General features: G+C 34.6%; 1 protein-coding gene across 4 annotated transcripts in view; it reads right to left on the bottom strand.

The window, feature by feature from the left end:
* Window positions 1-17,639, bottom strand: part of PAPOLG (poly(A) polymerase gamma) — a 30,516-nt gene extending 12,877 nt beyond the window's left edge. For all 4 annotated transcript variants that reach the window (XM_016129631.2, XM_016129632.2, XM_036224152.1 and 1 more), the window contains exons 1-10: window positions 17,398-17,639; window positions 14,393-14,554; window positions 12,868-12,934; window positions 9,191-9,272; window positions 8,853-8,962; window positions 7,789-7,842; window positions 5,873-5,984; window positions 3,272-3,361; window positions 1,059-1,197; window positions 361-433 (exon numbers count right to left, since the gene is read on the bottom strand). In XM_016129631.2, coding sequence (XP_015985117.1) covers window positions 361-433; window positions 1,059-1,197; window positions 3,272-3,361; window positions 5,873-5,984; window positions 7,789-7,842; window positions 8,853-8,962; window positions 9,191-9,272; window positions 12,868-12,934; window positions 14,393-14,554; window positions 17,398-17,414 — 906 coding nt within the window. In that variant the 5' untranslated portion in view covers window positions 17,415-17,639. The remainder of the gene's footprint in view (window positions 1-360; window positions 434-1,058; window positions 1,198-3,271; window positions 3,362-5,872; window positions 5,985-7,788; window positions 7,843-8,852; window positions 8,963-9,190; window positions 9,273-12,867; window positions 12,935-14,392; window positions 14,555-17,397) is intronic.
* Between the last annotated feature and the right edge of the window lie 1,075 nt (window positions 17,640-18,714).

Here is an 18,714-nt window from a genome sequence, read left to right as displayed (position 1 = left end):
GAGTTGTTATCTTCGAATCATGCATCTGCTTTAAATTACACTGCAAAACATATCTTTTATATACTTCAGTATTTTATTATAGTAACTAATTACTTGTAAGACAGTTTTTAACAATGAATTATGATATTTTGGTTGACATACCCACATCTAGTTTTACATGGGTAATTTTAACTGATGTAACATTTGGATCATGATTGGAGATACACAATATCTACACCAAAAAAACAGCACAGGAAGGAATAGGACTATACACAGAAAGAAGATGAGCAGGCATAGAGGAATTATCTTTCACTAGACTATAATTTAGAGAATTGTCCTTTACGTAAAAGATTTAATAAAATTCTATAAGAAGTCACATACCCGAGGATCCCAAACAGGCAAATTCAAATTGCTTTCTTCTGGTTGCTTCAGCAGCACAGGGTTTGGCCATTCCCTAACAAGAATAAAACAAATTAACTGACATAGGACCTCACTTCAAGAACTGTTAAAATCATTACTTTGTTCCAACTTTCATACAGCAAATGTTTTGGTTATTTGGTATTGAAAAAAAAAAAAAAGAAATGGGAAAGGGAAGGAAGTATACAAAGGAAAAAGCTGCTGTTTTAAAGCAGTATTCTCTGAAAGGGCAAATACTGCTTTGCTCATTAACTGTAACTAATTTAAATCTGAATTTTTCCTTCCTTTCTCATTTGCTTTCATGGATTTAACTGATAATTTAATAACAGCAACAGCTATTATTTACTTAAAATACTAACAAACCCATGCAGTAGCTATGATTATCATTTCCGTTTTACATATGAGGCAGATCTTAACCTCTATATAGATAGTAGTTGGCAGAACTAAATCTGTTGCAACCTCTCTCAAGCTAAGGAGCACATTTAAAGATTACCCCTAGAAGAAAGTGCCCTCATTGCCCCAATTTTGATATTTTTAAGTTTTAATTTAAAAAAGGAATGTAGGACAACAAATAGAAAATGTCTATGCATAGCTCTTAAATTTCCAAATTTACATATAGGTGGAGGTTAGTAAATAGTGAAAGTATGCATATGAATACTTACCACTTGGAAAAAACTAAAAAGAACTTATGAACTAAAGTAGAAGCTGCTGCATTTGGATATAACTGGCAAGTTCTTGCAACTAGCATTGCCCAGGAGACACCACCAAGGAATCCTAGCATGTTAGAATATATGCCACGTCCTAGAAAATTAATATATTTGTTAATTATTGTTAGGATCTACTATCCATGTCATTCAACCACATATACTGCCTCCTAAGATTGCTGCTTAGAACTCTTCCCTTATAGAAATACTAAAATCAACGAGCAGACCTTAATGCTAGGCCTACAGTATTCTTAGTAAATTATTAGCTGCTCTCCTTATCTCCTGCTTTGCCCTCCAATACAGACACCTCAGTTCGCTATCTCAGTTCTGACTGCCCAACCGGGCTCTACTGATATAACATTGGAGTCTCCCACCTTTCAATAGCTATGGTTGAAAGAGAAATGAAAAGGAGGAAAGATATCTGGAGGGTCTATAAGTTAGGGAAGAATAAGTATTTCATTCGTAATCATATTCATTGGCATTTTAAAATCAAGTGTAAAGGTGGGGACTAACTTTACTATTTCACATAATTTAGATACCTCACTATAAAGTATAATACACTACTGATAATATTCATTTCTCATATGGTTTGTTTCTTGCAGCAATTTATAAAAAAGCATTACCATATTTCATCAAACCCAAGATGCTCTCAATTAGAAAACATAGCATGATTTTAAGTCCCATTAAGCAAGAGAAAAAAAAAAGTATAAATTTCAGATGTTAAATGTAAAAAATATGCATCTAAGAATTAACAAAACATCGTATTTAATTTAATCTGTAAGTTAAGACAAATTGTTTATATCCCCCCCACTGAAAATTACTTTATCTCGATTATGAAAGATAACTGAGCCCAAGGACAAATTCTATTTAAGATCCTTTTAGATTCGCAGTGTGTAATATGGTAGCCACAAGTCATATGTGGCTATTTTTTTTTATGGGGCAGAGGGATGGTTTAATAGCTTTATTGAGGTATCATTCACATACCATAAGATTCATCCACTTAAAGTATAAAATTCAGTTGTTTTTAGTATATTCGGAGTTGTACAACCATTACTGGAATCAAATCTGGAAACATTTTCATCACCCCAAAAAGAAACCTTTAACAGTCACACCCCTATGTTCCCCCTAATCCTCCCAGACCTAAGTGACCACTAATCAATTTTGTCTCTATAGATTTGTCTATTCTGGACATTTCACATAAATGGGGTTGTATAATTTGTGGTCTTTTATGACTGGCTTCTTTCATTCAATGTTAAGAGTTTCAATGTTCAAATATAACGCGTCAATACTTCCTTTTCATTACCAAATAACATACATTATGGATATATCACTTTTTGTTTATTCATCAGTTAATGAACATTTGGTTGTTTCTACTTTCTGACTTATGAATAATGTTGCTATGAATATTTGTGTACAAGTTTTTATGTTAACATATCTTTTCTCTTAGGTGTTAATTTTAAATTTAATTAAAATTAAATAATTCAAAAACGCAGTTCCTCAGTTGTACATTTCAAGTGCTCAGTAGCCATATGGTTCCTGTACTGGACAGCAAGGATATGAAAATTTTCCATCATCACAGGAAGGTTTATTGGAGAACCCTGTTTTAGACTATGTAAAATCTGATGCCAGAAATGCAGTTACAAATAATACAAAATGTGCTGTTCAAGCTCATGACTGGGCCTTTTATGAACCATATCCTGTACATATAATCTACTGTAGTTCCAGGTTTTATTAAAGGAGTGTTATAATATAAAAAGAAAAACAAGTTAAAACTATCACTGTAGGCTCTACCTTTAATAAATTTACTGAACACCTACTATAAACTTTGTTGGTGATGGGGAGATAAAGATAAGACGATCTTGCCCATAGATCAAAGACCAGTGAGGGTTTTACACTTCAAGTTCTAACTCATTCTGACTGCCTGGTTGAAATCTAAGATGAAAAGTCAGGAGCTTTTACGTTTTTACCCAAGAGGAGAGTAAGTAGAGCCACACATTAGAGCAACATAACCATTGCACCTGAAAAAGCAGCAGCTTCTCCAAAACTTACTGGCCCTTAATCCCCCAGTATCAGATACAGGCTCAGGATTTTCCATGTATGCTTCTATCATTAGCAACTGAAAAGTATAATTTTACAATGCAAACATAAAATAAAAGAGTCCAGATACTTACGTTTTGCCCACAATTTGACTGCTCTTAGGGTAAGTCTGAAAGTTTCTTTATTTGGCACTAAATGTAAAATTTCATCAGTAACTCTGCATCCTAAAAAAGATAAAGCATTTATTTTTTGTTACACAATAAAAGCCAGTTAATTCAAATGCCTTCTAACCTCAACTCTCAAATGCTAAAAATAGCAAAGATAAAATGTGATGGTTTATTTCCTCTACGTATTTGAAATTAAGCAATAATATGAGAAATTTTGCTTAAAGAATTCAAAGGCACCAGTAATGCAATCCAGTATTAAAATAAGCAATGGGTCTGCCTATCTTGCTTTCTTCCATATCTGACTTACTGTTAATCAAATGTCCCCAAGTTATAAAAGTGTTATCGCTTTAATAAATACTGTGATTTACTGTTGTACCCTGGAAGTATAGCAAAACACAATGATTCAGTTTAACAAAAGATACTACAAACTAATAGTTCTCAAAGTGTGGTCTGTGGACCCTTGGAATCTGTTTAGTTAAACCTATTTTTATAATAATACTAAGGCCTTTCTTTCTTGCTTGCTTTTTTTTTTTTTTTTTTTTTTTTGCCTGTTTCACTGTGTTAACATTTGCACTCATGGTGCAAAAGCAGTGGTGAGTAAAACTGCTACTTTAGCAGCGAATTAAAGCTGTGGCAACAAACTGTTCTAAGTAGACAATATCTATTTTGCCACCACACATGCAGTTAGAAAACAGGAAACGAATGTGTGCAGATGTCTGGACATGTTTGAGGTAAGAATATACTTTGTTTTCAAGGAATATCAGTTTTACTTGAAAGAATGATTGACAAACTATGGTTATTCACACTTGAATGTTTAGCAGCTATTTCCTTAAAAAAAAAAAAAAAAACAGAACAAAGTGAGCCCTCACTTCAGGAAAAACAAATGACAAAATTTGTTGCCAATAATAAAATGTTAACTCTTTTCTTGTTTAGGAAAAAAAACACAGCTCACTGCCAGCATTAATTTAATATCACATGGAGGAATGCTGTTTTCTAGGACTTCACGTTTTTAATCAATCAAGAATTACCATATTTTGTAAATAGAAATACCACTACTAAAAAGAGAATTGTATAAATAGAATGTCATAGATTTGCTACAGCGATGTCAAAATAATAATAAAAGCAGGATACTTTACGGCAAACTTTGGGAGTAAGGTTAGGACTGTAGTCCACAAGTTATAGTGAAATAAATGCTGCAGTGACAAGTGCTGCTGGTGAGTATTCTCGGAGCAAATGGGAAATGGCTTAAGTAAAAATCAGAATTTTGGACATCTTTCCAACACTTAAAGACTTTTCTGATGACATTGGTGATGATATTAATATGATTTATTTTTGATACTATATAATGAAATGTGAGTTAACATTTAAAAGATCCAAAAAACTTTGTAAACCACTATTTTCCAAGTGACCAAGGCATGATAGTAAGAAATCATGCATGGATAAAGAAGCCATTTAAAGAATAAGACAGATCAATGGATTTTAATGAAATAGAGTACAAAAAATTAATTGATATGGTTTTAGATTATATATTCTAACTTTAAAAAAGTCACTTTTAGTTAGGAACAAAAAGGAATGAACTACTGATACATGCCACAAATGTGGATGAATGTCACAAACATTACACTAAGTTTGTGAAAGAAGCCAGATACAAAAGACCACATACTGTATGATCTCATTTATATGATGTCCAGAAAAGGCAAATCTATAGACACAGAAAGTAGATTAGTGGTTGCCTGGGGCTGAGAGGTTAAAATGGGGAATAAATGCAAATGGCTATGAGGGATCTTTTGAGGATGATGAAGTGTTCTAAAATTGAACTGCGGTGCACAATTCTCAATATACTAAAGACTACTGAACTGTACACCTAAAAACAATGAATTTTACAGTATATAATTATAACTCAATAAAGCTGGGGAAAAAAGAAATTGTTACTAGTTAAGTTTTAGTGTAGTATGAAACAATATACACAATTATCTGAAAAGGCTATTAAAATACTCCTCCCTTTTCCAATTACATATCTTAAGAAGGCAGATTCTCTTCCTATGCTTCAATCAAAACAAAATACTATAAGAATTGACTGTAAAAGCAGATATGACAATTTAGCTGTCTTCTATTAAGTTAAAAATTAAAGAGTTGCAAAAATGCAAAAATACCATTCTCAAACAAAATTTATATTCACTTATAAGGGGTTTACTATTATTTTAAAATAAATTAATTAAAGTTAATAAATATTTAAAAATTTCTGTTTTTATTTCTAACATGGTAAATACTGAAAGATACAACCCACATACACAGAAGATCTTTGGGGTCCTCAATAAATTTTTGGCATGTAAAAGAGTCCTGAATCAAGAAGTCTGAGAACCACTACTACAAATATAAACAATATTCAAATGAAATTTTTTTCCAATGTTTATAAATGTATTCAGATTATCTGTATAAAGAAATTTACATCATTATTTTTAACTGAGTCTAATCCCTTAAAAAAGTCCATTAATAGTACTGCCAAAAGGTCTCTATTATTCAAATTGTTTTCAAGCAGGTATCTAAGATTTCTGTTTAGAAGCTTACCATTTAGGCTGCGAATACACCTTATATCAAGGCTTCTCAGTCGCGAGTCATCTCTGAGATCTAAATTATCTGATATGGTTTGTATTGCCAGTCTTGCAAAGACTAGATCAATCTTTGGAAAGATGCAAAAAAAAAAAAATAAGAGAAAAATATTACTTTTTCTCTTGCTAGACCATTCTCCCCACTCCCAACCACAAAAATGTAAAAGTTGTAATTATTAGTTTTGGAAGTTCTACCAAAACTTCGAAAGGCCTATATACATAATTTCACATGGGAAAATCACCACCAAGTTCTGTGGGGGGAATTAAATTTTCAAATTAAGGGAAAGCATTTTAATTTTAGAATATATGCCAAGCCTTATAAAAAAAAAATCAAAACTTTATTATCAGTGAATTTCTAGATAAATATGGCAGATCCAACACACATTTACATTACCTGCAAATTTTTGTTTTGTTTTTTATTTTGTTTTTAAAGGCATAACCCACTAGGACAAGAAAAATAGGAGATAACAGCAAGAACTATGAAAGCTGGAAAGTAGATGGGCAAGTGGTAACGGACTCAGCAAACCTAAGAAAGCAAAAATTAAAAATATTGTATCTGGGAAATAAGGACAGGAGGATGTGAGTAAATGTATAAATAAATATAAAGGAACATTTAGAGAATAAAAAATTATTCTTAGAAATTAAAAATATGACAAATAGAAAACAATATAAAGTTTTGAAGATGAGAAAACCACAAAAAGCTGAATAAAATATGAAGATGTGATTAATACATGAGCAGGAAAAGATTTTTAAAAAATTAAAAGACAGTCCTGGAGGTCCAACATACAAATGAAGGAGAAAACAAAGGCAGGCAATTCAGTATAAGTAAATACAATTTCCAAGAACGGAGGGACAGGAGTTTCCAAGTTGAAGACTATTCAATGCCTAGCATATCTGGCTGAAAAGACACATACTAAAGTGTATTATCATGAATTTTACAACTGTGAAGACTAAGGGAAAAAATCATAGGAGCGTTCAAAAAGACAAAAGAGATCACATACAAAGAATAAGGAATCGAAATGGCACCATACTTCTCAACATAGCACAGAAGCTAGAAGACAATGAGCAAGGCCTTCAAAATTCTAAGAAACATTATTTTCCATCTAGAACTCTATATTAATAGTCAAACTAACAATGTGGTATGAGAACAGAACAAAGACATTTTTAAACATGCAATATCTCAGGAAGCTAGTGAATAAGTGCCACTAAAACGAGAGTCAAGAAAGAAAACTCTAGAGAAAAACAAAAGGAAATCTCAGGATGAGAGTAAAAAAAGATGTCAGGATAACATCTATATATATATATATATATATATATATATATATATATATATATATCAGTCATGGATTGGAACAGGTGAGGAGACTTAGTGAAATATTTTTTCAAGACGATAATTACAGAACACCTGAGAAATCTAAATCTAGAGGCAATTTAGACAACTAGGAGAGGCTGAATTTGAATTAGTCTTAAGCATAAAGCCCATGCAAACAAAGTGCAAAACATTAACTCCCAAGAAAACAAAATGCCACACAACAAAGAATGGTAATCTAGTACACTTTGTGCTCAGTTTTGAACATTATTTATAAGATAATAATGTAAACACTGAATATTGCTCCGACCAAAATTATAATAAAATGATATAATTATGTTAGGAGATCATGGGAATGAGAAGAATTGGAGTAGGGATGGAGGATGGTTTATTTTCCACGCTAAGAAGTCAACAGATACAGGAGAGAGAAGGTGAGGGACTATTTTTAAAGACTATTAAAAGATTCTTTAAAATGTTTCTAATTAAGTCTGATTAAAAACAACTAAAAAAAAACCTTATGGGTTAAATAGTTTAACTATAAAGTCGGAAAAATATTAAACACTTACTTCAATTCCATCATATTCAAATTTTATAACAGGTACAAAGGCATCTTCTACAGCCTACGAACGAGGAAAACAATTATATAAAATGTAATCCTTCTCCATCCTTCCTAACTGCCAATAATGTGAATACCTTTACTCCCAGTTTGTATTTTAACTCAACCGAAAAAGTGAAAATGTTCTTGGTCTTACATTCCAGATAAGTGCTTCTACTGTGTGACTGTGTTTATTAAGATACACAAAATGTCTATGACCATAGTTATCTAACTTATCCTCCTAAAATATTCATCAGAACTGGCAGGCAGAACTGCTATCATCTGGGTACTTACTATTTGTTGACATTAAATTGAACTGATAATTTAGAGAGCACTAGTGTTAGAACTGATGACTAATCTATCAAAAAAACAGTCACTATAGTTTGGGTTTAGTAGACATGATATCTTTCTGAGTCTTCCTTAATCCCTCAAACTAATTTTTAACCTAAGAAATTGCCATGCACCTAAATAACACAGATCCTTTGAACTTCATCTTATTCTAGCACTTGACTGTATTAGAACTACCCATTACAGTTAGTTCCCCCAATTCTTCCCTCCGATAAACTGTCTTGCTCGCTTTTGTATTAGTGAGACTAAGGCCAGTATCTGATAGATCATTGGTGCTAAAATTTTATACAAAGAGTTACTACTAACTGAACTTTATATATAATAGCAGCCACCATTTGATATGCCTTAATAATTATCAGATATTATAGTAAATGTTTAATGTAAGTTATTGCATCAATTCTCAGAAAAACCTTATAAAAAAGTTTTTCATTCCATCTACATTTTATAAATGAGGAAACTAAGGCTCAGAGAGAACTGGCAATTGGACCAAAATTTAGGAGCTAATATGTGGTAGATTTCTAGATTCAAATCCAGATCTGTATAACTATAAGGCCCATGTTCTTAATCATCATCTGTTATTTTAACAAGATGTAGCAATTTCTTAAGAAATATTTCAACAATCATAAGCCCTAGCTTTTCAGCTATTTGTTAACAAATTCAAAATATTAAATACTAGAGAACACTTACTCTTAAATTTCTAATGCCATCCTGATGTTTCAATTTTTCAAAAAAAGACTGAAAAAAATCTGATCTCTCCACATGTCTTGGAGCTACACAAAGTGCATCAATGTCAGCTCCTGCAAATCAAAGTATTTTTTATCAAGAAGAGTATATTAAGTATTATATATTTTTTAAAGTACACATAAACATACGTACACAAGAAAGTATACAATGAGTACAGGAAAATGTTATCAATGATTAGCTCTGAGCAATGAAATAATGGAAATTTGTTCTTTGTATTTTTAAATTATAAACAAATAAGTTTGTTATTGAAAGTTCTTATCAGTAGAATATAGAATAGTTACCTTTGGTGTGTACTCCAAGCCTATAGGAGCCAAATGTGAAAATTTTACCACCAACAGTAGCCACAACAGAAGGTGGGAGATTCTAAAATAAAATTAAACAAAAGGCATTTAATTGTTCAAATTATTTAGCATAAAAAAACTGCCTAAATATTACAGATATTTACTATATTTGTCAACTTTGGTAAGCTGAGACTTAGAGCTCTTTGCAGCCTGAAGTAATGAGGGTATTCCCAGAGGGAAGACAAAACAAATCATGCCCACTACACATGCACACATCTCTATCTTAAAAACACTGTTACTTGAACCTCACCTGCCCCTTCCAATTACCTGTCTTTTACTCCATCATTCTCAATGATCACCAAGAAACTTTACTATACTAATACATTTTTGGCTCTTTATAATATTATACTCTTGACTAATGCCATCTTCCCTTTCTTTGGTTTTGTGACAGATGTGCTTAATTTGATTCTAGCTCTGCAACCTTTCTGCAAGAAAGTAGGTCATTCTTGATAACGATTTTCTTATGAGTGCTAATACAACTTCAGTTAACATCTTTTTCATTGTACCAGAATTATACTACTACTTTTCAACTCTCTCTAGCCAATTCTAACTGCTACTTTTCAACTCTCTCTAGTCAATCTCTAGTCAATTCTTACTGCCCATCAGATAGTTTTACTCAGACATTCTGATCTACTTCAGTATCTATGCCTGAAACAAGCAAAAAATTCTTCCTATGATAAACCAGGTATATCCCTCCTGATTTCTCTATCTTTGTTCCTCATTTTCCTTACTGCCCATATCTATAGTCATTATTATTCTTCTTAGCTTATTAATTCTTTGTTTATATCCCTCATGTAGTATCCTTTCTATTCAACTACCCATACCCCCTGTAATGCTATTTAATAATATTATAAAGCTATCCTCTTGCCCTTAGTCTTTATGTTCTCCTACTCCATTTTGCACAAAATGTACTGGCTGATGTTCAAAACTTGCCAATGCATTCTTCCTTGACTGAAGTAAGGATGTGTGGAACCTAAGGATTTTCACAAAATGCTCTTATGGATCTTTCTTGCCTCATCTCTTGCTCGTCTGTTCTGAAGTGCCAACTGCCAACATGTTATATAATTCAGTCTCCTTCCCATTGCATTTGCCATTTTCCCTGCCTCAAATGCTTGCCCATCCTCTCTGGGTATCTCAATACTATCTATTTTTCAAAGTTCACTTCAAGTTCCACTTCTTTCATGAAGCCTTCTCTGATTTTCTCCCCCTCAGTGCTCTTCTATTATTATTATCTTTAACCCCTTTTATACTATATTTAGTGACTTTTCTTTCTCTGTAAGTTCCATCTCTTCACTATATTTAAATTCCCTGGAAGGTGAGAACTGTGTCTCCTACTTCTTATTTTCCCATAATGCCCAGTGCAAGTTCCAAAGAATATGCACCGATTAACTTGAATAAAAGTATTACCTGTATTAACAGAATACTGTTATTCTCTGCTTAATGGATATTAATGTTTCAAGGGTATCACAAATAATTTTATTGCTAGAAAGGAGTCAGTACATTTGTTGATAACTAATATGAATCAAAAGGAGAAGCCAGAACTTTTCAGTTTGCCTTCCTAGTTTGGAAAACGTGATTCTTGCATGATTTATGAGAAAGTGTCACACTGTATCACTGAGTAAAAAAAAAATTTTTTTGACCACAAACCATAGTATTTAACTAAGATGAATTGATCTGAGTTCTAGACTGTTTAAATATCCCAATTGTGTCTAGAATATTCAAATGATCTTTGATCTAACTTGAATCCTTCAGCTATTTTCCAAACTAAAATGCATAAATGAAAGGAAATTATAATTGATACAGAAGATGACCAATTACCTTAACACAATGGAAGATGTTAAAACCAATTTAAATTTTTTATAATCAGATATTTGATTTACTTTGCCTTTAAAAAAAAAAAGCCAAATTGTGGCATAGTTTAAAATTTTTAACATTGGCTTTATGCATAGAACTTAAATGGAAACCAGCTACAGGTTTTTGCAGGTTAAAGCACTAATGTGATTAAAATGGGATAAAAAGCAATTTTATTAATTTCTTTTTTAAAAAACCTTTTGACCTTAGAACAAAATTTTATTGGATTTTTCTTTTAAGTGCAAAAGAACCAAGCAGTAAGAAAATTAGGTTCATCTCTCCACAAACTAATCTAGCCTCTTTTTGCAAATATCAACACATGACTTATCTTGAATGCATCCTTGAGTGGGGATAGATGCAGAGACCTCTGCACAATTATAATAGTTGACATAAAGACCACACACAAGAAGTCATATAGCTTGTTGCTCTGATTTTAAAATAATTCTAACAAGTTAGGCATTTGATTTGCACATCCATTGCAATTATGGGCTGATTAAGACAGGGACAACAGGTTCCCCTAACATTAATGCCTAACCCCTGTCTGGGGTTGCACAGGTAAATGAGACAGGTCTTTTCTTAAAGAGTTGATCACCTAGTAGTAGATAAACAAATGTGATTTTTTTTTTTACTCACGACTAGCATTTTACCTGCTCAGAATTAACTTATCTGAAAGCCTCAACTGTTGATAACCCTGCTGAGAGCTTTGAAATGAGCCAGTTTGACAGCAGAAGTAAATAGCATAAAGACCATTTGTTTAAACTCAATGACTATAAATATATTTAGTAGAGTCCTTCATAATCTTATTCATGGTTTAACTCAAAAAAAATAAATAAATTTAAAAAATATATCACAGGCACAGAAACAAAAGTTGTAAGAGAAAGAAGTCTAACAGGTATTTATGTAATTTCTAAACTCATACAGATTAACAGGCAGAAAGGGAGTTTGCAGAAAGACAAGTTGACTCGTTAAGAGAGAGATGGGAAAACTATATAAAAAAAAAAACAAACAAAAAAACTTAAAATACAATAGTTTGGGCTAGTCAAAAGACAAATAGTACCACCAAGGTGAATATGCCCTAGCTCATTTTAGTAGAGCCAGTAAAATATTCAATGTGATGATTCTGAGACAATGAAAATTCAATAATATTCAAAATGCTCTAACAAGAAAATGTAATCAATTTTAGAAGAAAAACAGTTAAGCTACTGCAGGAAAAAAAAAAGGTGTATAAGTATAAACTAGGGTTTGCAAACTCTTATGTCTCAGGGGCCAGGCAGATATGCAAATGAGGCAAGTACACATAAAAAAAAAAAAAACACAGAACCTGACTGATAAATGATAGACGCTGGCCTCAGGAAAAGCAGGGAGTGGTGGAAGCCAGGAGAATTCCTGGAAGGCATAAGCCCAATTCCATTCAAGCCTTTTCCCGCCTTCCACAAGAGTAGGCCAGGCCCAGTATTGCCAAACCTGACATTTAATAAGAAGTATGAAATCTGGATTTTAAGTAAAAGCTCTTGATACTTAAATTGTTGTCTACTACATGTGAGTCAAACAAGACATTCACGTGGAACTGTAGCTAGACACTGGCTACCTTCGGGGTAAGTCCTCATTTATTTAGAGACTCAACTATCTATACCAATACATTACCAAGAATATCAAAGAGCAAGTTCTAATGTATTTCAGATTATTCTCAACTCCTGTATCTTATTACCAGGACTAAAGACCAGAATGTAATAGAACTATAACTTCAATGTAGTTTATAGTCTTACCTTACTCTCACTGACATCAGAAATCCATTCTTTTACTAAATTGTTCAATTTACCAAGAACAACCAGCCTATAATAAAAAATGGCATGCTTTAGATTAAAAACCAAACAAACAAACAGTATTTTAAAAAGTAATTAAACATATAGGCAGTACCTTTGTGCTGATGTTTGGGTAAAAGCATATAATACACGTTAATGCTATCACATCTGTTGATACATGGCACATCTCTTTGGCATTCTTAGGTCCCTAAGAGTTCCAAAGAGACGATAAATGTGATAATAGTATTTGGGCTAGTCTCAAAATTCAAAAAGCTTAATAAAAAGTCAAAATTGCCTTCAACAAGGCTGCAAAGGCCAAATAAATTGTCCACTTTTTTTGGCTTCAGTATGGAATAAAATCAATACAATGTGATAATAGAGATTAGCATTCTCTCATTGAGAGTCAAAGGTTTTTGGATAATTAAAATGAGTAAATTATTAGCTGATTTTTATGAAATATTACTTAATAAAAGCAATTTGATATTAAAACAAATTTGCCACCAATGACATAGCCAAATCCATATTAAAAAAAGAGAGGAAAAAAGTAGACTTTAGACATATTAAAGATAACATTAAAAACTGAATTCCTGATCTGTCCAAACTTGCTTTTCCCTCAACCTTCCCCAAGTAATGGAATTCCATCCTTTAAGGTGCTGAGACAAAATCGTTGGCATTACCCTTGACCCCCTTTCCTCCTTTCTTTCTTACACATTCCAGTCATTAAACAAACCAACTTTTAAAATACATCCAGAATTCTACCACTTATTATGTCCGCTGCCATCCCTAGTTCCGGCCACCATCATTTTCTTCCCCGATTATTATAATAGCTTTCTAACTAGTTTCCCCAGTTCGTCCATGACCCCTCTTCAGACTATTCTCAATACAGCAGCCAGAGTAACTGTGTTAAAAACATGAATACATCATGTCAATCTTCTGCTTAAAACCCTAATAGCCTCCCATTTCAGAGTAAGCGCCAAAACTTTTATAATGGCCTACAATATCCTAAGTAACTTTGCCTTCCATACTCCTTTCCACCTCACTTTAAGCCCATATTCCTGTTATTCACTCTGCTTCAGATACCCAGGCTACCTTGCTCTATATTCCTTAAATATAGCAGGGACACCCCCACCTCAAGTCTTCTGCCTAGAATGCTCCTCCCTCAACTATCCACGTAACTCCTTCATCTTCAAATTTTCCCTCGAATGTCAATGAAGACTTTCTCTCATAACCTCCGCTCCCAGCTTTATTTTTCTCAGCAGCACTCTTCATGTGTAACATTGTATTTATTTTACTTATTTGGCTAATTGTTAGTCTCCTTCCCTAACTTCCACCTAAAATGTAAGCTCCAGGAGGGCCAAGATTTCTCTTTATTTTGCCTTTTTTTAAAAAAAATCTCTAGGCAGGGACATAGTAGATACTTGATACAGGTATGCAGAATTAATGATTAAATAATGTACTGTAAAATATTTTGCATTTTTAAGTGACATACCTATGGTTTAATTCTTCCTCATCTTCAAATACTCCAAATGGTTTCATTGCGTCAATTAATTTCTGTGTATAAATATGATCAATTTCTTTAGGACACGCCAAGCTAATTGGAGAGGTGATTCCATAATGTTTTTGTTGGCGCTGGCTGTCCAACACAGTATTTCTGTTCAAGAAAAATGAAACAGCAGAAAAAATTTAAAGTATGATATCATACTGACACCTCAAATCTCTCAATCCACTCATTAATTTAGCTACCTTAAAAGTTCACTTATTAGTATAACAGTCCAGGCAGGCACTTTTTTTAAAAGGGGAAAAAGGGGTGTTTTATGTATGTTGATGAAAGTCTATTTATACTATCTCCAGCTTTCATGGTCAGGATGTCTTTTCAAGCCAAAAGCAGCATGTGTTGGCATCAGGACAACTGTGCCAATACCACTCAGCTCAAATGCAAAGAACTTGAATGGGAGCTGGGCCAGAGCCACCTGCACTACATCCTGCAGACTTAAGTGAAGTACCATCTAGATTCAATCTCTGAAAAGCAGTCTGCTACTTAAAAGACAGATCCAAATAAAAACAATGTCCCCTCCCCACTCTCACCAAAGAAACATAAACATCCCATTAGAAGGTCCTTGTGAAATACTCTGGCTTTTAAAAGGAATCACAACTAGATTTGTCTTTGAGACATCTAAATTAACACCCTTTACTTGAATCGGAGTGTACAATCCTAATATTTTGTGACTCTAGTTAATTGTTCCTTCATTTAGACTGCTACCCATTTTCACATTGGATAATTATCAAATTCTTTACACTAAATGACAACCCTTTATAGGATAAAAGCCACCCTCGAAAAGATCCTAGCCATCAGGAAATTGTAGTCTTGAATACAATGCAACAGAATTTCTGAGATTTTGGATTTTCGCAGGCCAATAATGTCAAAATAAAATTTGGGACCAACATGGGTTGGTAAAACTTGTAATTATGCTAAGAAAGACAAACATACACAATAACCAACTAACCCTATCATCTATCTTTGCCATCCTTTCATGAAAGATCATTAACACCTATAGTAAGAATGTAATCTCAGAGATCAGTCTTTAAAATGAATAAATTAGCCTTATAAACAACACAAAAATACATTTTTTTTTTTTTTTTTTTTTTAGTTTTAATTGGTCAGAGCATTGGCTTATCATACAGTCTTCGACTAAAGATTTCATTAGGAAGAGACAGTCAAATGAAAGATAAAATAGTCTATATATCTCCCAAAATGACTCAAGGAAACAAAAGAAAAACACTAATACTAGTGACTTTAATTTCTTCCTGGTATTCATTTTGCTGTAAAACAAAATTTCTTATTTCAAGTTGTAACTTCTTTTTAAAGAGTTAGCTCTTTTACCTCTAAGAGAGCTAAAGAGGCATTTTGGTATTATTTGTGTTCATATGTGTATGGTAGTGGATGGGACTAATTATACATGATCACTCAATTAACATCAACAATAACCCTGAGAGGTAGGTACTGAATAAGTGCCACTTTACAGATATGTACCCAAGATCCAAAAAGATAGAAGAGGAAGACCCAGAATCTGAACTCCAAAACCCAAGATCTTTCCACCACTCCCTTCTCTCTTCCATAACTACTTCAGTTCTGACACTAATGATGATCTTTGGCCACACTTTATCTGTATGCTGAAAAAATTGGGCATCTAATCCCCTGCTAGCATCAAAATTCCAAATTTATGGTTCTGAACCTCTCTCATCTAGACAGGAAAAAAGAGAAAAAAAAAGCAAGCAACAGAATTTCACATTCCCTTCAACTCATAAATTTTACTTTTTTACTTAAAGGTAAGCAAGTCAGACAAATTCCAGTTCAAGTGTACAAGAAGACATGTCACCGCCACACTGTCATATTAAAAGCTTAGAAACAACCTAAAATAGTCACTAACAGGAAAAGAATTAAATTACAGTGTATCCCTACAATGGAATACACTGTAGTTAATATGAATTAATTAGAGCTAAAGTGTCAACATGGACAAAGTTCGAAGATACTGTTGCACTAAAAAGCAAGTTGCAGAAAGACAAGGGTGATACTGATTGTATAAAGCTTAAAAACAATGTTAGTTATTATGGACACATACATATGCAGCAATAGCATTAAAAAACATGCAGCTTTATTGCATGTTTTCAAATTCACCACTGTGGGGAACTCAGGGGAAGGAGGCAGATGGGGCCAGATCAGGAGGTAGAAGAATCCTTCACATGTATCTGGAATGCATGATTTCTTCTAAATAAAGGTATGTGTGTGTACACACACACACACACAACGTTATGCTTTGGGAGAGATGGATGGTGGCTACACAAATGATGCTTATGTTCTTCTCTGCATTTTTCTGCATGTTTACATTATTTCTTAATAAAACAAAACGTAAGAAGCTACAACAAAATCTTCCAACAAGCACGGAAACCGTTTCTGACTTATCATAAGTACGAGCAGGAGGTATAGACCGGTACGTATGCTGTGGGTAGGCCGGGGGAGGGCGAAAAGACCATCGTCTTTATTAAAGAGAAACGAGCTGGGATAGGTCATTCACTCCTGAAGACCTAGAGACAGCCCGTCGGGAAGGGAGGAGGGGGATGGTATTTGCGCCAATGCAGACAGGAGCGGAGACCAGCTCAGACATCGCTGAAGGCAGGAGAGTGACCCGACAATTTCTCCCCACGGACACACTTGCCTCTCTCCCGCCGCATCCTTATCTAGGGGCGTCCTCGGGGGCGGGACAGCCGAGGACAGATGGGGACTCCTGGAGTCCCCGAGTCAGTGCTGTAGGTGGCCAGGTGAGCCGCCGGGTATAGGGGAGGTGCCCTTGCCGACCGGAGCGGGGAAGGAGACCACTCGGACGTGTCCCTGACCGACCTCCCAGGCCGACCACCCTAGACCACCCTAGTCCACCCTAGTCCACCCTAGTCCACCCCTCTCCGCCTCGGCCCCAACCGCCGCCCCCTACCACTTACGCAGATGTTTCTTTCATCGCTTCCTGCGTCTCCCTCACCGGCGAGCGTCTTTCGCTCTCCCGGTCCTGCTCTTCCCTTCTGGCCCTGTCCCCTTTCCTCCGGTCGCTTGTAGCTCGCTTGCTCGCCCACTTCCTCACTTACTACGGCCGAGGCATCCAACCAAGTAGTGAAAACACCACAAAACCGGCTCTATTTATGACAATACAGCGCGGCCGACGCCAATATGGCGCCGCTTCCCAGACTGCCCCTCGCCCGCTCAGGCCCCGCCCCCGCAGGCCTGGACCCGCCCACGACCCCGCCCCCTCCTTCCTTGGGTCGTAGGAGGCTCCCTGGTCCTGCTCACAGGGGAGCGGACTTTGGCTGCAAATGCCGGTGGGAAAGAGCGTTTGGTCCCCTTCCTAGTGGAATTGTTAATCTAGGCAAACTGCTTGGAAGGTCTTTTGGGTCATATTTTTCTTGTTTCTCTAATGAGAGCCTATATTACATATTTTTAAAAAGATCACAACCTTGCCTAGCAAATACTACTTAAAGTCTTAACATTGTCCCACATCCTTAATTAGTCATAGTTAAACGTCATTAGTCCTCTCGTTGAGGAGATTCTGACGTGATAGGATCACATCCAGGAACGTGTAACGTTACAATTATCCCAGGGAAAAGCAAGCTATTAAATTGGAGGCTAACTGCTCACTTCACCTCTAAGTACCTCCCCATTCATGATATTATGGCAGTTGAAAGGAATCCCTAGCAGTTTGAAATAGTAGGGTAAATGCAAGCCTGAATCAAAATCTCACAATAGTGGTGATCATGATCCATGTGGGTGCGAGGACGAAAACAAAAATAATGACGAATTTTAAAATGTTGAAATGTAGAAATAATTTTAAATACTAAATTATTACAAGAGAATGCTGCTCTTTCTTGGAATGTGACTCAGAGTCACACAGTGAATGGAGATTACTTATAGAATTATTCGTTTACTGAAAAATATTTATTAAAAGCCTAGTCTGTACCAATCCCTGTGTTAGGCTCCAGTGATTTAATGGTGTGTAAAACCAGATGTATCCTTTAACCTTATGAGGTTCAGAGTTTAGTGAGGAAAAGTCAAATACAAGTGATATTATTCTGTTGTAGAACTTAAAAAAGCACTTACTATGTGTCAGACATGGGAGATACTTAACTCTTGCCCTCAAGAGTTCACAGTCTAGTGGAGGAGAACAAACATATACAGAGATTATTAAAATAGAATATGGTCTGTAATACAGCTGGGGTCAGGAGATTTAGGAAGGCCTAAAGAGGGCCATCTAAACTGGAGAGGAAGGG

This window comes from Rousettus aegyptiacus, unplaced genomic scaffold, assembly GCF_014176215.1.
Source record: "Rousettus aegyptiacus isolate mRouAeg1 unplaced genomic scaffold, mRouAeg1.p scaffold_m13_p_7, whole genome shotgun sequence".
Taxonomy (NCBI): domain Eukaryota; kingdom Metazoa; phylum Chordata; class Mammalia; order Chiroptera; family Pteropodidae; genus Rousettus; species Rousettus aegyptiacus.
This window is presented reverse-complemented; position numbering and strand designations above follow the sequence as displayed.